Genomic DNA, 22,203 nt, shown 5'->3' on the forward strand with positions numbered 1-22,203 from the left:
TAAGGCAAAAGAGATTCTTTTTCCCATATTTGATCCAAACGCCCCCTTTCTAGCAGACGTGTCCAATATATTGGTTGGTCGTTTGGTTATTGACCCACCATTTCTTTTTGCATAATATATCCTTTTATTGGGATTTCCAAACGACTCCACCGTAATTCATAATCCTAACCCAACTAACATTCATCTGCATACAAATCATAGTATTAAATAACCTACTTTAATTTCATCTACACATCCTGGAATTACCAAAAACAAAGACACAGAAACCAAACACAACCCAAATGCTTGTCTAACTTTCCATCAGAGCTTTATAATGTAGGAAACGGAGGCGGAGGCCAGAGGCAGCTCCCTTTGTCTCTCCAACATCAAACCCTCCGTTCTATCCCGCATGCTGATCAAGACGTTCTGCCACGTGTTCACTCTCGACTGGGCCTTCCCATGGACACCGACGTTTAACTCCACCAAATCCTCCGCCCTCACTTCCACAACTTCTTCGGGATCCGCACCGTCCATCATCCATATGAGGCACGAGCAGAACCCTTTCGTAATCTCCGAATCACTGTCGGCTCGAAACCTTACCTTTCCATTTTGGTCTATTCTGGCGTCGAGCCACACCTGAGTGGCGCAACCCTTGACCCGATTCTCCGGCACCCGTGCCGACTCGTCGAAAGGAGCAAGCATCGCTGCGTAATGTAAGAGCCGTTTCACGCGATCGACAGGCTCTGTTAAAGACTTGAATTCTGAAACCAAAAGTTGAATCTTGTCCGAAACTCCTTCATAGGTGGTTTCTGACCGAGTTTCAATCGTCGCTGAACACGAAGAAACAGCGAATATCTTATCAGAACCAGATTTACATAAAAATTTTGATTTATTTACTCTGGGAAACTTAACTTGAATCTTTTCATTGTTAGAATAAGGGTTTCTATCACTGAAGCAATAACACGAGGAAATATAAGGGACCGTTCTTATGGATGAGGAGGTCATGTTTGGATAGAACGAAAATGAAGGAAAAGAGGAAAGGGCAAATGAAGGAAAAGGAAAAGAAATACTCAAAGAAGAAAAACGGGGAACGAGCGAGAAGTTCGTTTTGTTGAACAAGTCAAAGGGAAAAGATCCTTAAATAACGCACCCCATCGGTTGTCTTGTCTGTGTTTGAGATTTTGCGTGGAAATTGAAGAGGCGGAGCTGACGATCCAATTGAAAATGTGAAAGAAGATGAAGAAAAAGAAGTCTTTTTTATAAAAAGGCTTGCTCGCCATTAAGATAACGCGCCAAAATTTTGTATAATTTGGATTTTGGCCCCACATTAGGAGCTTAATTAGCGACATGATTCCCCAAATCTGTTGGTAGTATTAAACTATACTAGTTAAATCATGTTTGAAATCCTCTATCCATAAAATAATGAGTTTTAATGCAGACAAACTTATGATAATCCAAGATATATTTTAATTATTTAATGATTTTATGACTTAGGTTTTGTTAGTTTACATATGATTGCTGCCCCATGTTACTTTTATATTGTAGCTTTGGTTTCTTATGTGAGCGATGACGTTAACTATATCAAAAGTTATTGCTTCCAAAATCTGGGCCCCTAAACTTAGTTTAAGTATGTTAATGGTATAATATTTTAAAAGAATTTTTAAATTATTGAGGAAAATTTAAATAAATTTTTATTTTTTTATTATGTTCAATCAAATTTTTATATTTTTATTTTGAATTAAATAAGCTTTATTATTTGTTACTAATTAAAATACCATTTGTCATTTTATATCACGTGATACTAACGTAGCATGTTGACATGTTATAATAGATATTAATATGACACGATGATATAATCATATGATATTTTTGACACGTGGACATAAAACAACACTTATTATTATACTACTTACATTTAGTATTTGCATTTTACAAAAAAAAAATGTTATAAAGTATGTTGAATATGGTAGTTACACATGTTTCAATCTACATGTGTTTAGTTTGTAAATAAGCAAGTATTTATTTTGTTGTAATAAGCTTTCTTTTAATTTGTCCTTTCTTGATAGTTAGCTGAAGCCTTACATAAATACGGGTAATTGCTTCTTAAACAATATAAGAATTCAGTTCAGTTTGCTTTGTTTTTTGGGATTCTCTTCATTCTTCAATAGAGTTCTTCTTTTCTAGGTCACTGGTACAAAACGAACATGGTATTAGAGCCAGATCAAAGCTAGAATTGAGGTTCACATCATCGAATACTTCAGCTTCTTGATTAGCTCATCTATCGTTCTTTCATTTCTTTCATTTTATCTTACAATTTTGACTTCATCTACCAGTTTTTTTCTTCTTTAATCAAACCCTAAAATGGCAGATTCATATGCAAAATCTCATATTTCACCTGCAGAAAATCTACTTTCATCATATTACATCCATAATAAATCCTAAACTTGCTGTTGCCAATTACATGTCATGGAGTCGAGCTTTCTTGCTTGCACTCTCAATTTGCAAGAAGAGGGGATTTATCGATGGAACAATAAAAAAACCAAGTGAAGCAAATTCATTGTTTGAAGATTGGTCTAGATGCAACATTTTAATAGTTACCTGGTTGCTTGAGTCATTGACACCTAAGATTGCATCAAATGTACTTGACATGGACTCAGCTAAAGAAATCTTGGAGACATTGAAGAATCGGTTTTCTCAACCATACGAGACCATAATCTGTAACCTTCAGTTTCAATTGAGAAATATTTTGCAAGGAACAAGGTCAGTGAATACTTATTTTACAGAATTGAATTCAGTTTGGCAAGAGTTAAAGAACTTCAGGCCTTTGCCTCAATGTGATTATGAGGGTAGAAAAAATAATTGCTATAAAAAATATGCAGATCAACAGAATAAAGATGCGGTATTTTGTTTCTTGAATGGTTTAAATGAATCATTCTCATGTCTAAGATCACATATTTTGATGCTTAAACCATTCCTTAGTATTGATCAAGCGTATAGTTTAGTGATTAAGAAAATGTTACAAAGATCTTTGATTTTACAATCCCCTGTTGAAAACTCAACTATGGCAACTGTTATAACTGAGGAAAAAAGGAAAAATACTAATCTAGTATGCTCACATTGTGGTAAGAAAGGACATTCCAAAGAAAAATACTATTGCATTATAGGATTCCCAGAGAACTTTAAGTTCACAAAGTTAAAAAGGAATATGAGGAAAGGAGGTTCATCAGTTAATAGTGCTATTAGTGGTTCTGAGCAAGATGAATATGATGAAACAGTAACCAATTCAATTTCACAATTGTCCTTGACTAAAGCACAGATTCAAAAGCTTATGACATTGATCTCTTAACAAAGTGATATAGCAGGTGTTAAGGAAAATCATTCAAATAAGCCTTCTTTTGTAAACTCTGCACTAGCAGGTATAATTTCATCACCTGATCTTTTAGTAAATTCTGCTATACATATATTGCCTACATTGAATCATAACACCTAGATTTTAGACACTGGGGCTACAGATCGCATTGCATGTTCTTTACATCATTTCAGTTTTTCTAGATCTGTTCATAATATGTTTGTTGAACTACCAAATAAAGCTAAAGCTATTGTGACACATTTAGGATCAATTAAACTTTCTCAAAACTCAACACTAGAAAATGTTCTCCTGGTTCCTTCATTCAGATTCAATTTAGTTTCAGTTAGTAAACTTACCACAAATAAAACCAAATGCTTATTTTTTGCTAACAATCATTGTCTCATTCAAGATCTTCTTACATGGACAGTGATTGGGCATGCTAGAGTCATTGTTGGACTTTATATCATACAAAGACAGTTGAATGCACAATTCCTAGAATTGATTTCTGTTCATAATGGTTCTGTTTCTGTTTCTTTTAAATCTAGGATTCATAATGTTCAGTCTGCTAATACAGAGTCTATAAAGTCAGATTTGGTACATGGTGATTGTTCAAGGTTTGTTTGTAGTTCTTTGAGTCAAGATTTTGATATATGGCACTATAGATTAGGTCATGTGTTACTATAGAGAATAAAATAGATTCATAAGTGATGCTCAGATGTGATTTACAAAGATGATTTTTAATGCAATATTTGTCCTTTAGCTAAGCAACACAAATGGCCCTTTCCTTTGCATACTCAATCTACTACAAAACCCTTTGAACTAATTTATGCAGATATATGGGGGCTTTATCGTACACTATCTTTGTCAGGACATCATTACTTTTTAACAATTGTTGATGACTATTCTTGATTTACTTGGTTGTACTTATTAAGAGTCAAGTCTTATGTCACTATCATAATTCCTACATTTTGTCAAATGATAAACACTCAATTTCATACATCAGTCCAAGTTTTAAGAACAGATAATGCACCAAAGTTTGGATCAGTGGAATTTTATTCAAAAACTAGAATTGTGCATCATATGTCTTGTGTGGAAACTCCACAGCAAAATGGCATTGTTGAAAGGAAACATTAGTATTTATTGAATGTTGCTAGGGCTCTTCTTTTCCAAGCTTTTCTTCCGATTAAATTTTGGGGGGACTCTGTTCTTATAGCCACACATATTATCAATCATATCCCTTTTCCACTACTTCACAACAAAACTCCTTTTGAAATGTTATATCACAAATCTCCATTATATTCTCATTTCAGGGTTTTTGGTTCTTTATGTTTTGCTAGTACTCTACAAAGAAATGGAACTAAATTCGATCCTAGAGCTCAACCATGCATCTTCATTGGTTATTCATTCGGTGTCAAAGGTTACAAGCTATATGATCTAGAAACTCATGAGTGTTTAATTTTCAAGAATGTTGTGTTTCATGAGTCTATTTTTCCTTTCAAACATTCAGGTAACAAGGGTTCATCATCCTCAACTCCTTTGCCTTCATCATATATTTTTGATGATCCAACTTTTCCTTCTACATCTATTCATTCTAATGCTCAACCAAATTCTCTTGTTTCACTTTCAAATATTACTTTACCATCAGATTTTTCTTCTCCTATTCCTTCAGATTCTTCATCTCTATTTTATGTTTAGCCAAATTCTATTCCATCACAAACAGAAACTTCTTTCATTCCTAGGAAAAGCATTCGCATCCGATCATTACCTAAATACCTAGAGTCTTATCATTGTGATTGACCCCTATTAACATCTAATGTTACAGCATATCCTATTAATAATTACTTGTCCACTAGTCAACTTTCTCTTATACACAAGGCTTTCACTGCCAGTTTATCTTCTGTTTTTTGGCCTACTACATATACACAAGCTGTACATCATGTTCAGTGGAGAAATGCTATGCAAGATGAATTGAATGCTTTAGTTGAGAACAAAACTTGGGAAGTGGTTGTTGTTCCTTCTGATTTTCCAATCATTGCTTACCAGTGGGTGTACAAAACTAAATTCCTTGCTGATGACAATATAGACAAATTCAAGGCTAGGTTGGTAGCCAAAGGCTACAACCAACATGAAGGTTTTGATTATCAAGACACTTTTAGCCATGTTGCTAAGCAAACAACTGTAAGGGTTTTTCTTGCATTAGCTGCTATTCATAATTGATCTTTATTCCAATTAGATATCAATAATGCCTTTCTTAATGGTGATCTTGTTGAGGATGTGTATATGGAGCTGCCTCAGGGATTTGTCATTCAAGGGGAGTGTCCACCATGGACTAAATTTGTTTGTAAACTCCAAAAATCATTATATGGTCTTAAACAAGCATCAAGATAGTGGAATGCCAAATTTACAGGGACTTTAATTCAGTATGGATTTACGCAATCGAAAGCTGATTATTCTTTGTTTACAAAGAAGTATGATTCTGGTGAATTTGTAGCTTTGCTTGTATATGTAGATGATATTTTAGTAGCTAGTTCTACAGCACAAGTTGAAACTGAAGTGAAACAATATTTGAAGTCAAAATTCAAGTTGAAGGTTCTTGGTTCACTAAGTATTTCTTAGGTATTGAGATAGCTAGATCTCTTAAAGGAATTCTATTGTGTTAGAGAAAATATGCACTGGATCTTATTAATGAGCATGGTGTTAGGTTCTAAACCAGCTTCAACCCCAATTGAATATAATCATAAGATAACTGCTGCTGATAAAGATGATTTGTTGGCTGATGGTACTGTGTATAGGCAACTCATTGGTAAATTAATATATTTGACCTTTACTAGGCCAGATATTGTATATAGGGTACAAGTTCTAGAACAGTTTATGGATAAACCAGGAAATGTGCACTTACAGGCTGCTTTCAAAATTCTTAGATACTTGAAAGGTTCTCCTGGTTAGGGAATTCTGATATCTGCTTCTTCACAACTAAAATTAAGGACCTATTGTGATAATAATTGGGTTGGTTGTTTACTTACAAGAAAATCAATGACTGGTTATGCTATCTTCATTGGTAATTTTTTGATTAGTTGGAAGTCAAAGAAACAGAATGTTGCAGCTAAAAGCTCTACTGAAGCAGAGTATAGATCAATGTCTGTAACATGCAGTGAAATTATTTGGCTGTTGTTCTTGTTGACGGATTTTGGAGTTGTTCATTTAGAAGCAGTGGAATTATACTGTGATAATCAGTTTGCTTTGAGTATATGCAAAAATCTTGTTTTTCATGGGAGAACAAAGCATATAGAAGTTGCTTGCCATTTTGTAAGGGAAAAAGGTGATTTTAGGGCTTATCAAACCAAGCTATATACAAACTTCTCATTAGCTGGCAAACTTGTTTACTAAATCGCTCTTACTAGGACAATTTCAAATCTTACTTAGCAAGATGAGTATTTTGAACATTCATGCTCATAATTCTCATCTTGAGGGGGAGTGTTGAATGTGGTACTTACACGTGTATCAATCTACATGTGTTCAGTTTGTAAATAGGCAAGTATTTATTCTGTTGTAATAAGCTTTCTTTTAATTTTTCCTTTCTTGACAGTTAGCTGAAGCCTTGTTTAAATACATGTAATTGCTTCTTAAACAATATAAGAATTCAGTTGTCACTTTGCTTCCTTTTCTTGAATTCTCTTCATTCTTCAATAGAGTTCTTCCTTTCTAGCTCATTGGTACAAAACGAACAAAGTAAAAGTAAGTAATAAAACACTACCCCCATATTTGATTAAAATGAATATTACATGATAAAATTAAATGATGCCATATAGAAATAAGTTTATGATTTTCATTATCAATAAACGTTATGGAACTCGTTGAACGGGGAACAAGTTAGTGACACAGAGTCATTTTCTTGAATTTTTTTTAGGAGATTTTTTGCCGTTTCTTGTTGAGTGAAGGTAGTAATGTCGAATGGAGTCTTAATGTCTATTTAGAGTATGATAATAAACTCGATTTAGCATCTTCTATAATCTCACCTTCTATTAATATGCAAAACTATACTTTTTTAAAAATATATAAAAAATTTTAACTTTTAATCACTTGAAAGCATTTTTTTTTACTGTCAAAAATAAAAACGAAAATTACGGATTTTGTAAAGAAAACAAAAAACAAAAAACAAAATGGCGAAAAGCCCGGAATGAATCAAATATTCAAACTCTTTGGGGGTGGGTCTTTTCTCTTTCTTTTGCAAAGGTGATCACTCATCCCACCAGGAGTGAATTATAGTAACATAGATTAATATAAGGCATGAAATCAGATATCATGACCCTTGCAGCTTATTGGCAAACGGAGCTTTAAGCTTTGGCCTTGGCCGCCTCTCGAGGATCCAGATGCAATTTCTGAAAGTGTGAGGGTCAAATACATGCGCTTAATTTGAATAGTTTTACGCAGTTGGTGATAAATCCGATGGAGGAAATAGAATCTTTAATTGTTTTGTTGGATCTCTCTCTACTGTTGCTTCGTGGACTAAGAAATGATCTTCAGTTGAATTTTCCATCAATTATTGGCCAAGAGTTGAAGCATGAGGCAAGACTTTCAGGTTCGGACAAAGCGGAAAGAGATAACGTACGTCTCAACATATCTAATTCTATACTATACATTTTATGACCCTACTAACATTGAGTCACCAAAACAAAAATTTGTCTTGCAAGCGAGGCCAACGCATTTCCCCTCTTGTTCACTTTGCTCCTTACGAAAGGTGACTTGTTCGTGCAAAGCTCACAAACATCACTTACCATCAAGAGATAGAGAGCGTATACAGAGCCCTTTCCATGACCAATGAAACTCTTGTTCCATACATGAAAGATGCACAAACCTATCAGCTTAAGTTTTTTAGTTTAGTTCAAATGGTGTCCGGCATGTACATATACGCTTATCTGGTGCGCTAATTTTATGGACTCAAGGTATAGTTTTATCTTCTCGACCAATTGATACCAGAGTCAAAGATTCCATTAAGTTTGACGAGTACGCTCATGCCGTATTTTTGGGAAAATGAAAGAGGACCAAGCGTTATTAGTTCAGTGCTACAGAGTCAACCTGGAGGAGTGTCGACAACTAAGAGAAGTTGGCATATATATTATGACAATGCTAGTCTAAAAGTGCATCAGATCACAACCCACAAGTGAAAGGATGGGGTTTATTGACATTTACATGAGAAGATACAACTGTGACACAAAACCCATTAATTTAGGCTTTTGAATTAAAGTGATATTCAACATACACTAAGGGGCCCCTTCGATGTACAAAATTTGACAAAGTGCAGGGCAGCAATCCCTAACTTGTTGGCATCAAGATACATCTTACCTGATACTAGACATTAATCTTAAAGATTATGAAATATCTGCGTAGCCCCAGGAATCTCGGTTCTTTGCAATGATTATGAAACCCATAAACAAAATTATATCGGTCTTAAAGATTATTTTAGCAGTACGCTAGTAGCTACTAATTGTTCATTGTAGAGTTATGCTTTCTATTGTTTGGCATATGAAAATAATTTAGTACTCCTAGTTATCATTGTCACTCTGTTTAAACGCACAAGGCCATCATCTCCATTTGCCACAACATGCGCCACTCCAATTTTATTATACAAACAACAACAACAGCATTGCTATCATAAGAATGAAAATGGAGACATGCAAATGAGAGTAATGGGACCAAAACTTTCCTGCACTACTCACAAAGCAGAACAAACAAAGCAGAACCGTGCATCTCCACCGCTATTGATATCAACTGCTTTGTCGCTCCATACTTTCCACTCCAAATTTCTCGGTACTTACACGATGCTCCATTCAAGTTTTTCCGCATAACTACTTTAGCAAGGTCTGCTATGTTAGCAGATATCATGGTCTTCTCTGGGTTCAAATTGAAAAATGCAAGATATATTTCTCCTGGAAAAAGTGTATGAGAAAGATCATTAAAACGGGAAATGAGCTTTCAAATAGGACAATATTATGCTTTACAGTGCTCAAATCTGCCATACAAATTGAAAATTCAAATTGTACCAACAGTTTCATATACATATCAAACCTCTTCTTCCAGTCGCGATCCAAGAACGAATTCCAATGGAATCAACATCAGCTGCATGAACAATCAAGAAGCATTTCGAAATTAAGAAAATATAAATTATAACAAAAATGTAACAAAATCTTGAAGATTTTTTTGTGACAGTTCACTTAACACCAAATGTATCACCTTCCAATGAGTTCACTGTCACACATAGCCCAGAATAACTATTTACGAGGGCTCCATTAGCATTCAACTCCCACATCTGTAAATTTCAGAAAGGAAGCATCAGACTTGAAGACTTATTCCTATGAACCTAGCCTAGAAAACCATGGTCATCATTGAAAAGATACGAAAATTTACTGGATAATGTTTGTGTTTAAATGCTGGTTGTCCGACAAGGATCAGATTTGTTTCATGCTGGCAAGCATGAGTTGATAACAACTCAGTCCTAGGATTGAGCATTTATGATAGAACTCTTAACGATTCTTCTTATTTGGGATTAAGGAACTACTTGAATGAAGTTGTATAGAACACAGTTTTGACAGCCAATTGTTTTAGATTCTATTTTCATTGATCATCTTTGGCTAAAATTTCAGCTTAATTAGTATTTCAACTATGGTTTCTTCCTGTAGTTTTAATTGAGAGTCCAACTTCTCTACTTTTGTAAATTTAGAAACAGACAATACCTGATTAGCATCCCACTTGCAAGGTGAGAAAGAACCTCCCCCAAATTCTTTTGAAGTAAGCCTCCTTCTTGGAGAAGCATCCAAGCATAATTCCCTTTCATCACTTGCTAATAAATGAAGTGTTCCCTGATATTGCTGCCTGTAAATCATCTCTTCACCCCTGCATTATTTATCCAAGATTGAATAAGAAAATTGCGCAAGTTACAAATATTGACAGGAAACAAGCTAACTAAAGAAGATAAAACTAATTACGAAGCCAGAAGAGGTTTTCTTTTGTAAAGGCATGGAGGTTCCTCAAATTTGCTCCCCAATTTCTCTTTCCAGCAGATTTGTTCAAGATCTTGGTCAAGAGGTTTAATTGACCAACCATTTGCTTTAGGATCCTTGCAGGTAGTAAGATCTAAAGCTAGTATATTATACATGCCCCCTTCTGTCAAATGTTGAGAAAGAACCTTAGTCTTACTTCTAGATCCCTTTATGCCAGTAATATAAGGAAACTGTAAAAACAGCAAAATATCATGTTACTATTTACCCTAATGAGGTTCAATTTTCCAAAACTATGTCCATTGAAGTTTACATGCCTCCATATTGTTTGAGCTAAAAGAGTTTATCTCAAGCAGTGTAGGGTTTGTGATCAGATTGTATGTGGTTTCGTCCAGCTTTCTTACATCTCCTCCAAACATGAGAGGTGACTTGGCCATAGCCCATAAAGTCATCTGTGAAAAAAAAAAATGCTAAGGTCAACATAAATGTCTATTTTTAGTGCTTATGTAATAAAAAACCAAATCACAGGTATATACAGAAACATACCTGAGTTCTTTGCTCATCTAGAATCAGATTACACGTTCTGTGTGGACCTTCGTTTGAACCTAGAGAGCAGGAAAGTATCCAATTATTTATGGTTCTTCACTAATTCTAGCTAAGTCCTCACATATAAATGCCCAGACCAGTGCAGATGCTTAGCAACTTATGATGTCAAGTCTTTAATGCATTAACAACTTGGCTGGGATTTTCTCAAACATGATCTATGTTTCAGAATTTGATTCTAGAGACAACGTGATAAGAACAAATACATTTTATAAGTAGCTCTGCAGGAATGAATATGTCTCAATTCCTCATGAAATGATGTAAGGTTGAGTGCATGGGAACAAACAAGTACTGTTAACCTAACTGAGAGTTAACAGCAAGCATCTCATTGACACTTTTTAATTAAATGATACATGTAAGCCTTTTAGAAAAAAAAAAAATTGATACATGTACTGTGTTACTAAATTGTGATTTTGCTTCAATGAATATTGTCATCTTCTTGGAGTGAACGGGGTAAGGTTGATAAGAGCATGAAAGGGAATAGCAATTTTCCAGGGCTTATAACCTGGATCCGTGAGCCATCCCAATGGTAACATATCCAAATCAGGCCACGACCTTCCCAGCAAGCCCTTGGCACCTATCATTTTTGAGGTAGAGAAATCTCTAAAACAAAATCCAAAAATATCAGCTTATGTAAAAGATAAAGAAGCAAAAGTTGAAATTTCATTTGAAATAAATATCTCTTAATTATATGGAATGCTTGATCCACCTGGTAACGTTAAAATGGGACACAACATCTCTCCATGTATCCCAATCATCTCCAGTAATCCTGTACATGTTGACTAGTTCACTAACATCTTTAGCCATAGCTGGTGTCACACTGGTACCAGGGGACAATGAATATAAAACAGGGTGATCAAGCTTTCTCAGAACCTGCAGAAGTACACTTTGGATAATATCTCTCTACAGAAATTTTAACATAAATATCACTAGTTTTACCATAAACCACTGCATACCTCTGATACAAAGCTTATCTCATCTATATCCAAGTCATCACCAAATACACAGTCATGTTTTACTGCAAACAGAAAAGCAAAGGATATGAAAGACATAACATCAGAAGGATTCCAATTATGCCACCACAAAAAGGAAATTTGTCTGATCAAGATATCCATTACTGATTGAAACATATAACAAGGATTTAAGTGCCTCATATGAGATGAATTTGGATATAGTCTTCTCAGGCTTTCCCATTTTTACCCCCTAGCCCCAATCAGTAATTCAATCTTTCTAGGAAGGGAATATATTTTAGCAAGCTGACAAGCTGAAAAAAGAATGCAAACAATGAATTTACCATTTTTAATGCTATTCAAAACACACTATAAAACTATATTTCCTAGGGCATTCAGTCAATTTTGTTTTTTTTCAAAATTCAAAGTATAGTTATGACACTGAGCAGGAAGACTTTAACATAATAGTCAACATTACCAAAATCAACACCCCACTCAGCATATTGGAGATAAAGTGACCTCAAGAAAGCTCTTCCAGCTTCCAGCTTGGTATTTACACTCATGAAACCATGCGACATCCAAGCACAAGCCCTCTCCTTGAGCCCAATATCTTTTGCCCTCCATTGTCTACCAGAATCTTCATAGGCAGATCCCTAATAAAAAGATAATAGAAAGAAAATAAAAGTTGAAACATAAGTGTCAATGCTAATGCTTCAAATTGCGTGAGTTTCTTGAAATGCACCTTTAACAATGCCATTTTACATTTTGATGTCCAATGTAGGTTTGAAGCCACCATGCAGAGAATTAAAAAACGGAGTAACGTGTAGTGGGAATAAGGATCAGTACCTTGGCAGTGTCTAAGATGGGGGTGTTTGCATTAAAAGCTTGCAGGCTTATCCCTCTCATAACATGAATTCCAAACTTCAAACCCATGCTATGTACTTTCTTGGCTACTTCTAAAAACCCTTTTCCACCTTTGGATGAAGGCCATCTTTCTGGGTCAGGGATCGGCCTCCCCCATTCATCAATTACGTCGAATCCAAGAGAATCAGTGTAAGCACCTTCCACCTTCCTTCTATACCAAAGGTAATCCACCACAACATACTGCATACAAGCGCAGGGACAAAATGAAGAAAAATAAATTTTTTTCATTTTTGCATAAAAAATTTCCACTTCCATAATGCTACGATATCAATAAAAAATCCAAGGAAATTAATATGTAGCCATAAGCCGTGTCATACCTCATATCCATGTGGCTTAAGACGGCTAGAAATAATTTCAGCACTCTGCAAGAACTCTTCCTCGGATATGGTCCAGCAAAAGGAATCGTAAGAGTTCCAACCTCTTGGTGGGGTGCTAGCATGCTCTGGTTGAGTCACTAATTCTGTTTCAGATGGTAACCTGAAATTAGCAATCATCATGATCATCACTTTAGCACTAAACAGAAATGGAAAATCATTGTCAGACATCACATAATTTAATGAGAAGGTCAGTTATGTTGCAATAATATGCATCAATGTGGACATTGAAAAAAAAAAATATCACTTGAATAGGAAAGAAGGAAAACAAGGTGAGTTATGTTGCAATAATATGCATCAATGTGGACATTGAAAAAAAAAAATCACTTGAATAGGAAAGAAGGAAAACAAGGCAGATATTTGGCCTATCCAGTTGAACAAACTTCAAATTTACCTTACAAGGAATCCATAAACTACGGATGAAAGGATGCTAATTAAGCTAATATTAAATATTTTCCCAAGTTGGTAGGGGCTTGTCCGGTTAAAAGAACATATCTCTTAAACTGAACACCGGCAAAAAAAAATTGAAGATAGCGGTTTGACAATATCATCAGCTAATGCTATACATGTTTGATTCACACCCTCCACTCATCTCAAAACAGCCATTCCCTCCCTGGCGGGACCCCAGCTAAAGGACGGCTTTGGATGGATATGAGTGTTAGGAGGAAGAAATTCAGCATCAGTCATTTGTGTTCAGCATTCTCTGAATTGTTTCTCATCAGTTTCATGAACAAGGAATTTTGGAACTACTTTGCTGCTAAAAGGCAAAAGCAGCAACATATAAACAACGCATAATAAAGATGCAAAATATTCTCTTCTTTATAAAATAATAATAATAATAATAATGATAATAAACGAAGCGATGCAGTAGGAACTTCTTAGTGCTCCTTTATCCTTGTTTGGTATTACTGATATTTTCAGTTTTTCATTTTTCAGGTTTCACTCCATTTGAACCTCAACTGAAAAAGCGGTTAAGTCGGTAGTCATTTAAGTAACGAGAAATGAAGGAAATGATCAATCAAAGTCTTTAAATAAAAATCATCCGTACAATTTGTGCAGCAAAAAATAATTCAGTGGGCAATGGAATGAAAAGCAAGAGAGACAGAGAGAGAACCTGCAGAAGGAAGGAGTGAAGAAGAAGAAGAAGAAACAGAAAAAGCTCGAGAGCAAGATCTTCATGGTGATTTCGGCTATATCTGAAAGTGTTCCTTGCCGTGTCACGCGGAAGTGTTGGGCATTTAACTGGTCTTACGAAGGGTGGTTAAATAATCATCATCATCGACATCGTCCTCCACTTTTTCAGACGTGTCGATATTGCTCAGCTGACGTCAACATCAGACATTAGTGGGCTCCTCTTCATCGTGTCTGGAGCGTTTTATCACTTACCAACTTAACCAGACAAGGACAAACAATGCTTTCACGTGAGGCATGGGGTCTGCCCATTTGTCTAGTCGGCCCAAACTCCATTGAGTGTTTGAACTTTGAAGCAAGACTTTTAGGGCCTAACCAAGAAGCCCTTCCATAAGAAAATGATTTCTCCTTCAAAAGGATAATAAAATTCTTGTAAATTTCACTAATATTTTACACCCACGTCCTGATGCTGGAAGATACAAAGTCATCTACTGTTTTGTGACAAATATGAAATATGCTAAAATCGATAGATAAAGAAAGGGACATATATGTTAAAATTTTTAATATGTTGTTTATGGAGACAAAACTGCTAGTGCCGGGTGTCCCTGCAGGGGCAGCCCTCACGAGATCAACTTCCAACCCGGTCTGAAAGGCCACTACCTTTCTGCACCCGATCCCATGTCTCTTACTCTTCCAGGCTAACAACTTTATTGGATGCTCTCCGTGCTTAGTTTCCCTCCTTATAGCTTGTGGATAAAAGAATTTTCATTTGTCAAATGCCGATATGCAGTTTCCTTTCAGCGAAGCTCCTCAAAAATAAATATAAGTAATGAAAAGACATACGTGCTATCAGGCTTTACACATGCAAGGAGTCAGGGGGTTCTCCCAAAGGTCATAGTTAGGGAAGGTCTCTTCTGGCAATCCCGTTCGGGTCTGGTGGGTCACGACTACATCCTCAACAAAAGTTGCCCACCCCATGTAAGGATCCCCGAAAGATCTAGACATAAGCCCCTTGTCTGGTTTTATGGATTTTTGACGGTGACCCATGTACCTTCTTGCCCCGATAATCAGTTTAGCAAAGTTGCCTCCATGGGTCATCACAAACACATCAGACTTTAGGCAGACCAAAAAATCAAGTGCTGCCAAGCTTGTTACATGCTTCCTGAAAACAGCTAACTCCTCCTTACTGGCCAACTCCTCCTTGGTAACCTGTTTAAAGCCTTGAGAATCTTAACTTTGCGAAAAAAAAAAAAAAGACTCATTTTCACAAAAACAATAGAAAAGGAAAAAACATGACAGTCAGTTTCCCATGCATCAATTCCTGTCAAATCTAACTACATGCATTGCAGCATCTTGGATATATTTCCTGTTTGTTAACTAACAGATCAGAACAGGTATACAGCTTTATCACTCCCACATATATATATATAAAATATGGTACAGGGACAGTAGCACAGCACGAGAAACTCCCCAGATAGATAAAATGCTATAAACTTGAACAAAAAAAATAAAAAATGTGACAAATACTTTAAAAGATGTCAAGTAATATTGTATTTGGATATGGAAAAATTATTCCAGACAAGAAGATTTTCTAGCATTCACAGATAATAAAGATTAAAAAAGCACATACCAGATTTGGAAACATATTCCTTAAGGGTGCCATCCGATTCTGACCACCATAAACCTGGCCAGAAGCAACATAAATCTGTGTTTCCTTCGGATAACCCATTGCCCGAAGAATCACTGCCACTTCCCCAGGTTCAAGAGGACACCGTCCCTCCTTCCGCTTCTGTAGTGCCAGCTGCCAGAGATGAGATCCATTCTGCATTCCCAGGCACTACAGAGATGAGACATAATCCAGGCCAAATTTTGGCTCTTACTAAACAAACAAGCAGAAAAAGCAAGTTGTTCTAAGTCACCTTGTACCGTCGAGGCCATTCTTTTTTTCTGTATTCTGCCATTCTAGCTTTCTCTTCCCTAGTCCCAACAAAATCGCAGAATGATAGGCCCACCATTCCTTTCTCAAACCTAAGATGTAGAGCCCTGAATGAAATGAACTGATAGTTAATTTGGAGTTGAAATAGCAGCAATTCAGCATATTAGCAGAGTCTTAACTGAAAACATTACATACATGTAAGGATTTGGACTCCCTGTGCGGTTCCTCATCCTTGAGACCAATAAATCTGCCATTTCCTCTATCTCTGGAAGAAATTTAAGAGCATGATAATTGACCCTGCATCTTAGCCTGTTGATTTCTGGAGGTACATTATCATACCTGAACCAATACCCAAGAGAAATAAGGAAAGAAATACAAAGGAGAATAAAAGAGTTAACAACCCGAGCCCAAGTTTCTTATCTAAAAAAGAAACCTTTTGTCATAACACAGATCTACAACATCCATGACTTACCCAAGTCTATCAACAAAAGGTTTTAGGGCCATTATCTTCTTCTCTTTGATCCGAGGTAGCACATTGTCAATGTAAAATTGAGCTGGTGCATATTTTGGAATGTTCTTCACTGTCCGTCTATTACACATCACAAAATCTCTCAATGAGAACAATTCCAGTTACAAAAAGCTTGAATAAATGTCTATGAAAAATGCTTTATTAATTCTCAATTTCTCATGTCATGTAATACTTTATTAATTCTCGAATTCTCATGTCATGTTTGAAGTCCAGAGACATTATTACCAAATAAAGCCTATGATCGAATGGCTACAAGCTCCAAGCAGAATATGACACACATGCAGCAAGATGAAGGTCTAAGATGAATAAACATGAACTGAGGCATAAGCAACATACTATTCTAACATTTCCTTTTTCAAGACAATTGGCAACAAGGTCCTATTGTTCTAAACTTAAATAAAATAATATTAAATAACTCTGTCAATTAGTCTAAAATAACGAAATAAAAAAAAAATCTGGTACACTGTCTGTTAAAAGTCATTACGACATATGTCCCAATCATTCAAAGTCCCATAGAGAACCCGCATCTCCCCCACCTCTAGCTTGTGTCTCCGAGGCCTTCATGCCAATAATAAGGTCATACTCACAATATTGAGGAATATCAGGATGCCATCATGATTGAAGCAAATCAACAGAAGCAAGACAGCTTCTAAATTGGCAGTTGAAATCTGGCTAATTATATTGCATATATCCAGCAGAGACAACATAGAGAAACATGAAAAAATCACCTTATACTTGTAAATAATTCTGATTTATCAGTGAACCACTCAGGTATGTCACGAACAATTCGCACATCATCCTTCAAGTAGTCAATGAAATGATCAACATCAAAAATGTCTTCAAATTTCCTGCAGACAATTTTACAAATATATTAAAAACAAAAGCAGGAATTAGAGTTGCCAAGTTAGATGGTAAGTAATGCAACAAAGTGATTTACTAAGGTCCATGAAGTGATTAATTAGCAGCAAAAGAAACTCAGAATTTTCACCAACCTATTGTTTGCTTCGAGCTTGAAATTTCAGTTCAATGCATGAACATATTTAACCTAGAGGTACTGCTTATATATATATATATATATATATATATATATATATATATTAAACTAGGCAGCTTCACAATGTTGTAAGCCAACCTCAGTTAACTTGATTGAGAAAACAATAATAATACACCTAGATATTTCAATTGTTAATTAATGACTAAGAATTTGATGTTAATACATACTACATTAATCCATGTAGGTTTTAGGCATTATTGGAGCTTTAAAAACATTGGATATGAGAGACACAAAGGCACTATAGCCAGACTAAAATATAATTCCAACCACCTTAGTTATAAGAAAAATACTCTTTTCTATATGATTTATCTGTATTAAGGTCGGGAAGCTCTAGTATAATAATTACATGTCTTTTTGCTACAGTAATAATCTCAGTCACTTCTTTTCACTGTATTTATTTAATTTTTACCTATCCATAAACGGACTAATGTTACAATGGCTATAACAATCATGTGCACAAGACCAACAGCATGCATGAGGTTATTGGACAAGAAATCTCACGTTTGGTCTTTCCAAATCTGGTCCTGCTTCAGCACTGGCAATATAAGAGTTGCATTGATAATTTTGGCCACAGCAACTGCATTACAAATCTGCATGGAATATGTAATAAGTTCACAAGTTTGTTGCTGGCCATTAAAGATACCAAATCAGTAGAATTTTCAGAAATCATTCAGCGAAAGTTCCACTTTTAGGACGATTCAAAGGTGTTTGGTAATGATAAAATAAGAATAGAACAATGACTAGATCAACAAATCATGACAGAACCAAGCACGAAAAGTACTTTCAGAAGCACTTTATTTACAGATTCTGATCTTAGGCACTGATGTGCTTATAACCATCATTGTTTTCTGTTCATATCAATTACTTGTATCAAAAGAATTTGAATGTACTCCAAAGGAAGTCCCCAGGACACAATAGGTCAAGAAAAAGTCAAAAATATAATGTAATTGTAGACTCTCTATTACATAATTAGTTACAGTCATTAAGTTGCCAATATAATTGATTATGACACTTGCCTTTCAAAAAAAGAATTGATTATGACAATTTCAAATTTCAAGGTGAGGCTTCAAGTCAGTTAGGCCAAACATAAATATTAGTAATTTTATAACTTAATCAGTTAAAAAAGACTTGTGGCCTCTTTCAACTCCATAAAATACACTTGATACATGAAAACTGGAAACAGGATCCATACCGCAATTCTTTGCTGATTTAGACCACCCTCAGCATGAATAAAAATATAACCACTTGTTTCATTCTCAGGAGGAAGGTCTGCAAAATGGTTAAAATAGTCACTATCCTAAGCTGTCATTAAATGCACATGAAAATGAAACAACTTGATAACACATATCAGGAATGTAATTGTTAACATGTCTGAAAACGTTTAGAGTGAACTAGTCCTTTATAACCATAAACTTCAGCATTTCTCTATCTTGAGAAAATATACAAATTGTAGAAGCAAGCCATATGATAATATAATCTTCTGCTAAACTGCTTTCTCCAACCCATAACACAAGGTAGGACACATTCAGCAGTAACAAACAATTTCATAAATGCATTTCACCAAATGTGGGTGATAGCAAACACATAGTACTAAAAAGGAACTACAGATACCTGATATTCCACCATCGCGGCGCTCGGCACATGGCTTCCAAGAAGTAGTTGCAGAAAAAGGATTCTCCCAAAGTGAAGGATTCTCCTTCACCTAGAAAGCATAAAAAACAACTTACAAATGGCGCAAGCCACCAATGCAACAGGAAGTAAGAAAAATAATAACAATCAGAACAAGATCCAACAGAAGCTTACACGCGGACAGTGAAGAACAATGCCATCTTTTTTACACAAATACGGGGAATTCTACAACAAATTAACATAGGCATTAGTATTAGTAACAAATTAAAATCCAAGAAGAAATTTGACCTTCCCTCACAATTTCTATTAAAAAAAAAACTTCAATAAGCTAATCTTTAATTACACTTCACCACCTAGCTCACTCCAATTGAAAAATAAAATCTCATAAATTAATAATATTATTATTGCAAAAAAATAAAAATCTTTTAAAATCTGAAAATCCTAAGCAACATAAAGAAGAAAAAAATCTAGAAAAATACTCAGAAATTCGACTATTTAATAACAAAGTAAATTGCTTTCTTACTAATCGATGTAAGATCGAGAAAAGGGAGATCAATCCGGCAATGGCGACGAAAAGGAGCAAGAGAAGCGAGATCCTGGAGCCATGTTGAGAAACCCTAGGATCATCGTTAAAGAAAGGGAAGAAGGAGTGAAGTTGCGACCAAAACGAGCGGTCACGATCTCGTACAGAATGGCGAGGGTGATCGTCGTCGTCATCTTGAGGGATGTGATCGTGGATTAGAGGAGAGGCGTCCTCGTCACGTTTCATTGGAGAAGAAGAGGCTCGGCTCCCGAGCGAGCTGCTCGAGTGCCTTAGCTCGGCCATGGCTCGCTTCGGACTGTAAGCCAGCTTTCGAAAGCTCTGCTTCCGCTTCCTCGAGTAGGATTTTGGTGACCGGTGAAGGTAAGACACTCGAGGGACAAAACCAAGTTCTTGCAGAGGCCACATGGTGTACAGATCAACTTGCCAATATCGAAAAACGTGGGTGAAATTACCTTCATTAATTAAGGGCATTTTAGTCATTTCATTTGAAAATTTAACAATAAATCAATATAAGCCCTAATAATTCACACAGGGGAAGGGGAAATCCCAAATCGTACCAAAAAGTATTGCAGAAATGAACGCTATAGCCAGGCGAGTTAGTGCTACTATCTTTGCTCCGGCGAGTCAGGGGGTTAACTCTCTGGGTCGTGATCCTAGTCAGATTCAGCAATGGAGAGGGATACGGGTGAAGGTAAGGAACGGGAACTTGGAGCGCGCGTTGGTGTTGATGCAGAGGAAGATGCAATCGAGCGGAATCGAGCGGCTGATAAAGCAGGAACAGACTCATCACGTTAAGAACTCGGAGAAGCGAGTTTTGGCACGCAAGAATCTGGAGCGTAAGATTCGATCGCAGGAGCTTGCTCGCAAGCTCCAAACTATCCTCATCAAGAAAGTCAGGTACCTTCTTTCAGTTCCTAAAATTTTTTAATTCTCTTTCATTGATAGTACAAGGCTTAGATAGCTATACTTAAAAGAAGCTAAAGAAAAAGATAGACTATGGATGACCTAAGTGACTATCTTTTACCACTATGTTCTTGGTTTCCTGTCAATATTTTCAATGTTTCAAACTCTGTGCTTCTTTGATTTGGGGAGATGTGAATGCTATTTTTTTCCTTTTAGGCTAGTATTTGTTGTAATGCACATGAACGCTTGTATTTTTTTAAAAATAATAATTATAGATAAATGCTACAATTTAGAAATATATTGAACACAGAATTCTAAACCAACCAAATCATTTTCTAATGGAAGTGATTCAATGGAATTAGAAATTTTATCATATATAAGATAAATCTTATCACTATCAATTTATAAATAAAATTGGAAATGTAATAAAAAATTATTCAAATGGCAACTTAGAAGTTAAATGAAGAAAAAATCTTCTTTTTTTTTTTTTTTGTCAATAAAAAATTTTACACGCAATTATCTTATATTATACATATAGATTATAGGTCATAAATGAATGTAGATAAAGATATAGGTAATAGATTATAGATAGATGGAGAGGTTATAGATTGATGAGATTTGCTGCGGGTTTCTCTGCAGCTAGAGTTTTGCACTATCAAAATTTGTACAAAGGATTGGTTTTTAAGAATTTGTAGTCTTTTCTCAAAATTAAGTTTTGGCTTTCATTCCTGATGAGCAGTGACTCTTATGTCTTGTTCATAGACTTTGATCACGTCCAACTGAAAGATCTTTCCTTTGGTTCTTGCTTTGCATTTCATGTCTAAGGTACTGATAACTTTATTTAAATATGCAGGGGTCTATGAGGACAGCTTTGGTGTAGTTGCTGGTGATTTTGCAGAAAAATTTTCATTTTCTTATGGAATTAAGGATCATGCAAACTTTATTTTTTATTTTTTATTTTTGCTAAACCTCATCAGTTGGCGAATAGCGGTGGCGTTGTACTGATTTCAATTTAATGTAGTCTTTCAGGAATTTACCTGGTTGAGAAATTGATGAGACCTTTCTGTGCGATGAAACAATTACTACATGAAATACACTTTTCTTCAGCCGTGATCTCCTGTTATGTTATTGGCTCAACATGAACTATAAGATTGTTGACCATGGTGATGATTAGATGCTTTTATTCATTCACATCTGTGTACTGGTAAAACATGTGTAAGCAGCTGTCAATATGCAACTGAGCAAACTATGCAATCCCATCTTCACTATAATTTTCATCTGGGAGTGATGGCTTTGAAATGCT

The 22,203-nt window shown here is 35.6% G+C and overlaps 4 protein-coding genes across 5 annotated transcripts; 1 reads left to right on the forward strand and 3 right to left on the reverse strand.

Moving 5' to 3' along the window:
• Positions 1 to 1,413, reverse strand: LOC18609590 (sufE-like protein 2, chloroplastic). The gene is made up of 2 exons (XM_007044773.2): positions 1,130 to 1,413; positions 1 to 809 (listed from the first exon to the last, which is right to left on the reverse strand). Exons 1-2 carry the CDS (start codon positions 1,326 to 1,328, stop codon positions 301 to 303), a joined length of 708 nt encoding a protein of 235 aa, XP_007044835.1. The 5' UTR covers positions 1,329 to 1,413; the 3' UTR covers positions 1 to 300.
• Positions 8,757 to 14,615, reverse strand: LOC18609593 (alpha-galactosidase). Its single transcript, XM_007044776.2, has 14 exons — positions 14,289 to 14,615; positions 13,118 to 13,277; positions 12,723 to 12,980; positions 12,355 to 12,529; positions 11,883 to 11,944; positions 11,636 to 11,799; positions 11,432 to 11,529; positions 10,870 to 10,928; positions 10,641 to 10,775; positions 10,312 to 10,556; positions 10,060 to 10,219; positions 9,560 to 9,635; positions 9,395 to 9,445; positions 8,757 to 9,255 (listed from the first exon to the last, which is right to left on the reverse strand). Exons 1-14 carry the CDS (start codon positions 14,351 to 14,353, stop codon positions 9,038 to 9,040), a joined length of 1,926 nt encoding a protein of 641 aa, XP_007044838.2. The 5' UTR covers positions 14,354 to 14,615; the 3' UTR covers positions 8,757 to 9,037.
• On the reverse strand, positions 14,715 to 20,408 carry LOC18609594 (uncharacterized protein At1g04910). Of its 2 annotated transcripts, XM_007044778.2 has the most exons (12): positions 19,977 to 20,408; positions 19,628 to 19,678; positions 19,436 to 19,526; positions 19,017 to 19,093; positions 18,326 to 18,414; positions 17,499 to 17,618; positions 16,714 to 16,830; positions 16,437 to 16,580; positions 16,225 to 16,348; positions 15,936 to 16,127; positions 15,149 to 15,514; positions 14,715 to 15,051 (listed from the first exon to the last, which is right to left on the reverse strand). In XM_007044778.2, the coding sequence occupies exons 1-11, from the start codon at positions 20,400 to 20,402 to the stop codon at positions 15,155 to 15,157; spliced, it is 1,791 nt and encodes a 596-aa protein (XP_007044840.1). In that variant the 5' UTR covers positions 20,403 to 20,408; the 3' UTR covers positions 14,715 to 15,051; positions 15,149 to 15,154. The 2 variants fall into 2 exon arrangements, with proteins under 2 accessions (XP_007044840.1, XP_007044839.1); XM_007044777.2 differs by having other exon boundaries at positions 14,715 to 15,514.
• On the forward strand, positions 20,507 to 22,061 carry LOC18609595. The gene is made up of 2 exons (XM_007044779.2): positions 20,507 to 20,894; positions 21,754 to 22,061. Exons 1-2 carry the CDS (start codon positions 20,572 to 20,574, stop codon positions 21,761 to 21,763), a joined length of 333 nt encoding a protein of 110 aa, XP_007044841.2. The 5' UTR covers positions 20,507 to 20,571; the 3' UTR covers positions 21,764 to 22,061.

Source organism: Theobroma cacao, chromosome 2, assembly GCF_000208745.1.
Source record: "Theobroma cacao cultivar B97-61/B2 chromosome 2, Criollo_cocoa_genome_V2, whole genome shotgun sequence".
Lineage (NCBI taxonomy): Eukaryota > Viridiplantae > Streptophyta > Magnoliopsida > Malvales > Malvaceae > Theobroma > Theobroma cacao.

Coding starts and splice junctions, on each gene's coding strand:
- LOC18609590 (XM_007044773.2), bottom strand. CDS start 1,328: ATGTCGCTAATTAAGCTCCTAATGTGGGGCCAAAATCCAAATTATACA. Junction 810..1,129: donor CAGACAAGACAACCGATGGG/GTGCGTTATTTA, acceptor CTTCGTGTTCAG/CGACGATTGAAACTCGGTCA.
- LOC18609593 (XM_007044776.2), bottom strand. CDS start 14,353: ATGAAGATCTTGCTCTCGAGCTTTTTCTGTTTCTTCTTCTTCTTCTTC. Junction 12,981..13,117: donor TTAAGCCACATGGATATGAG/GTATGACACGGC, acceptor GCTTGTATGCAG/TATGTTGTGGTGGATTACCT. Junction 9,256..9,394: donor GATCGCGACTGGAAGAAGAG/GTTTGATATGTA, acceptor CACTTTTTCCAG/GAGAAATATATCTTGCATTT.
- LOC18609594 (XM_007044778.2), bottom strand. CDS start 20,402: ATGTGGCCTCTGCAAGAACTTGGTTTTGTCCCTCGAGTGTCTTACCTT. Junction 18,415..19,016: donor TAAATCAGCAAAGAATTGCG/GTATGGATCCTG, acceptor TATTCCATGCAG/ATTTGTAATGCAGTTGCTGT. Junction 15,515..15,935: donor GGAATATGTTTCCAAATCTG/GTATGTGCTTTT, acceptor GGCTTTAAACAG/GTTACCAAGGAGGAGTTGGC.
- LOC18609595 (XM_007044779.2), top strand. CDS start 20,572: ATGAACGCTATAGCCAGGCGAGTTAGTGCTACTATCTTTGCTCCGGCG.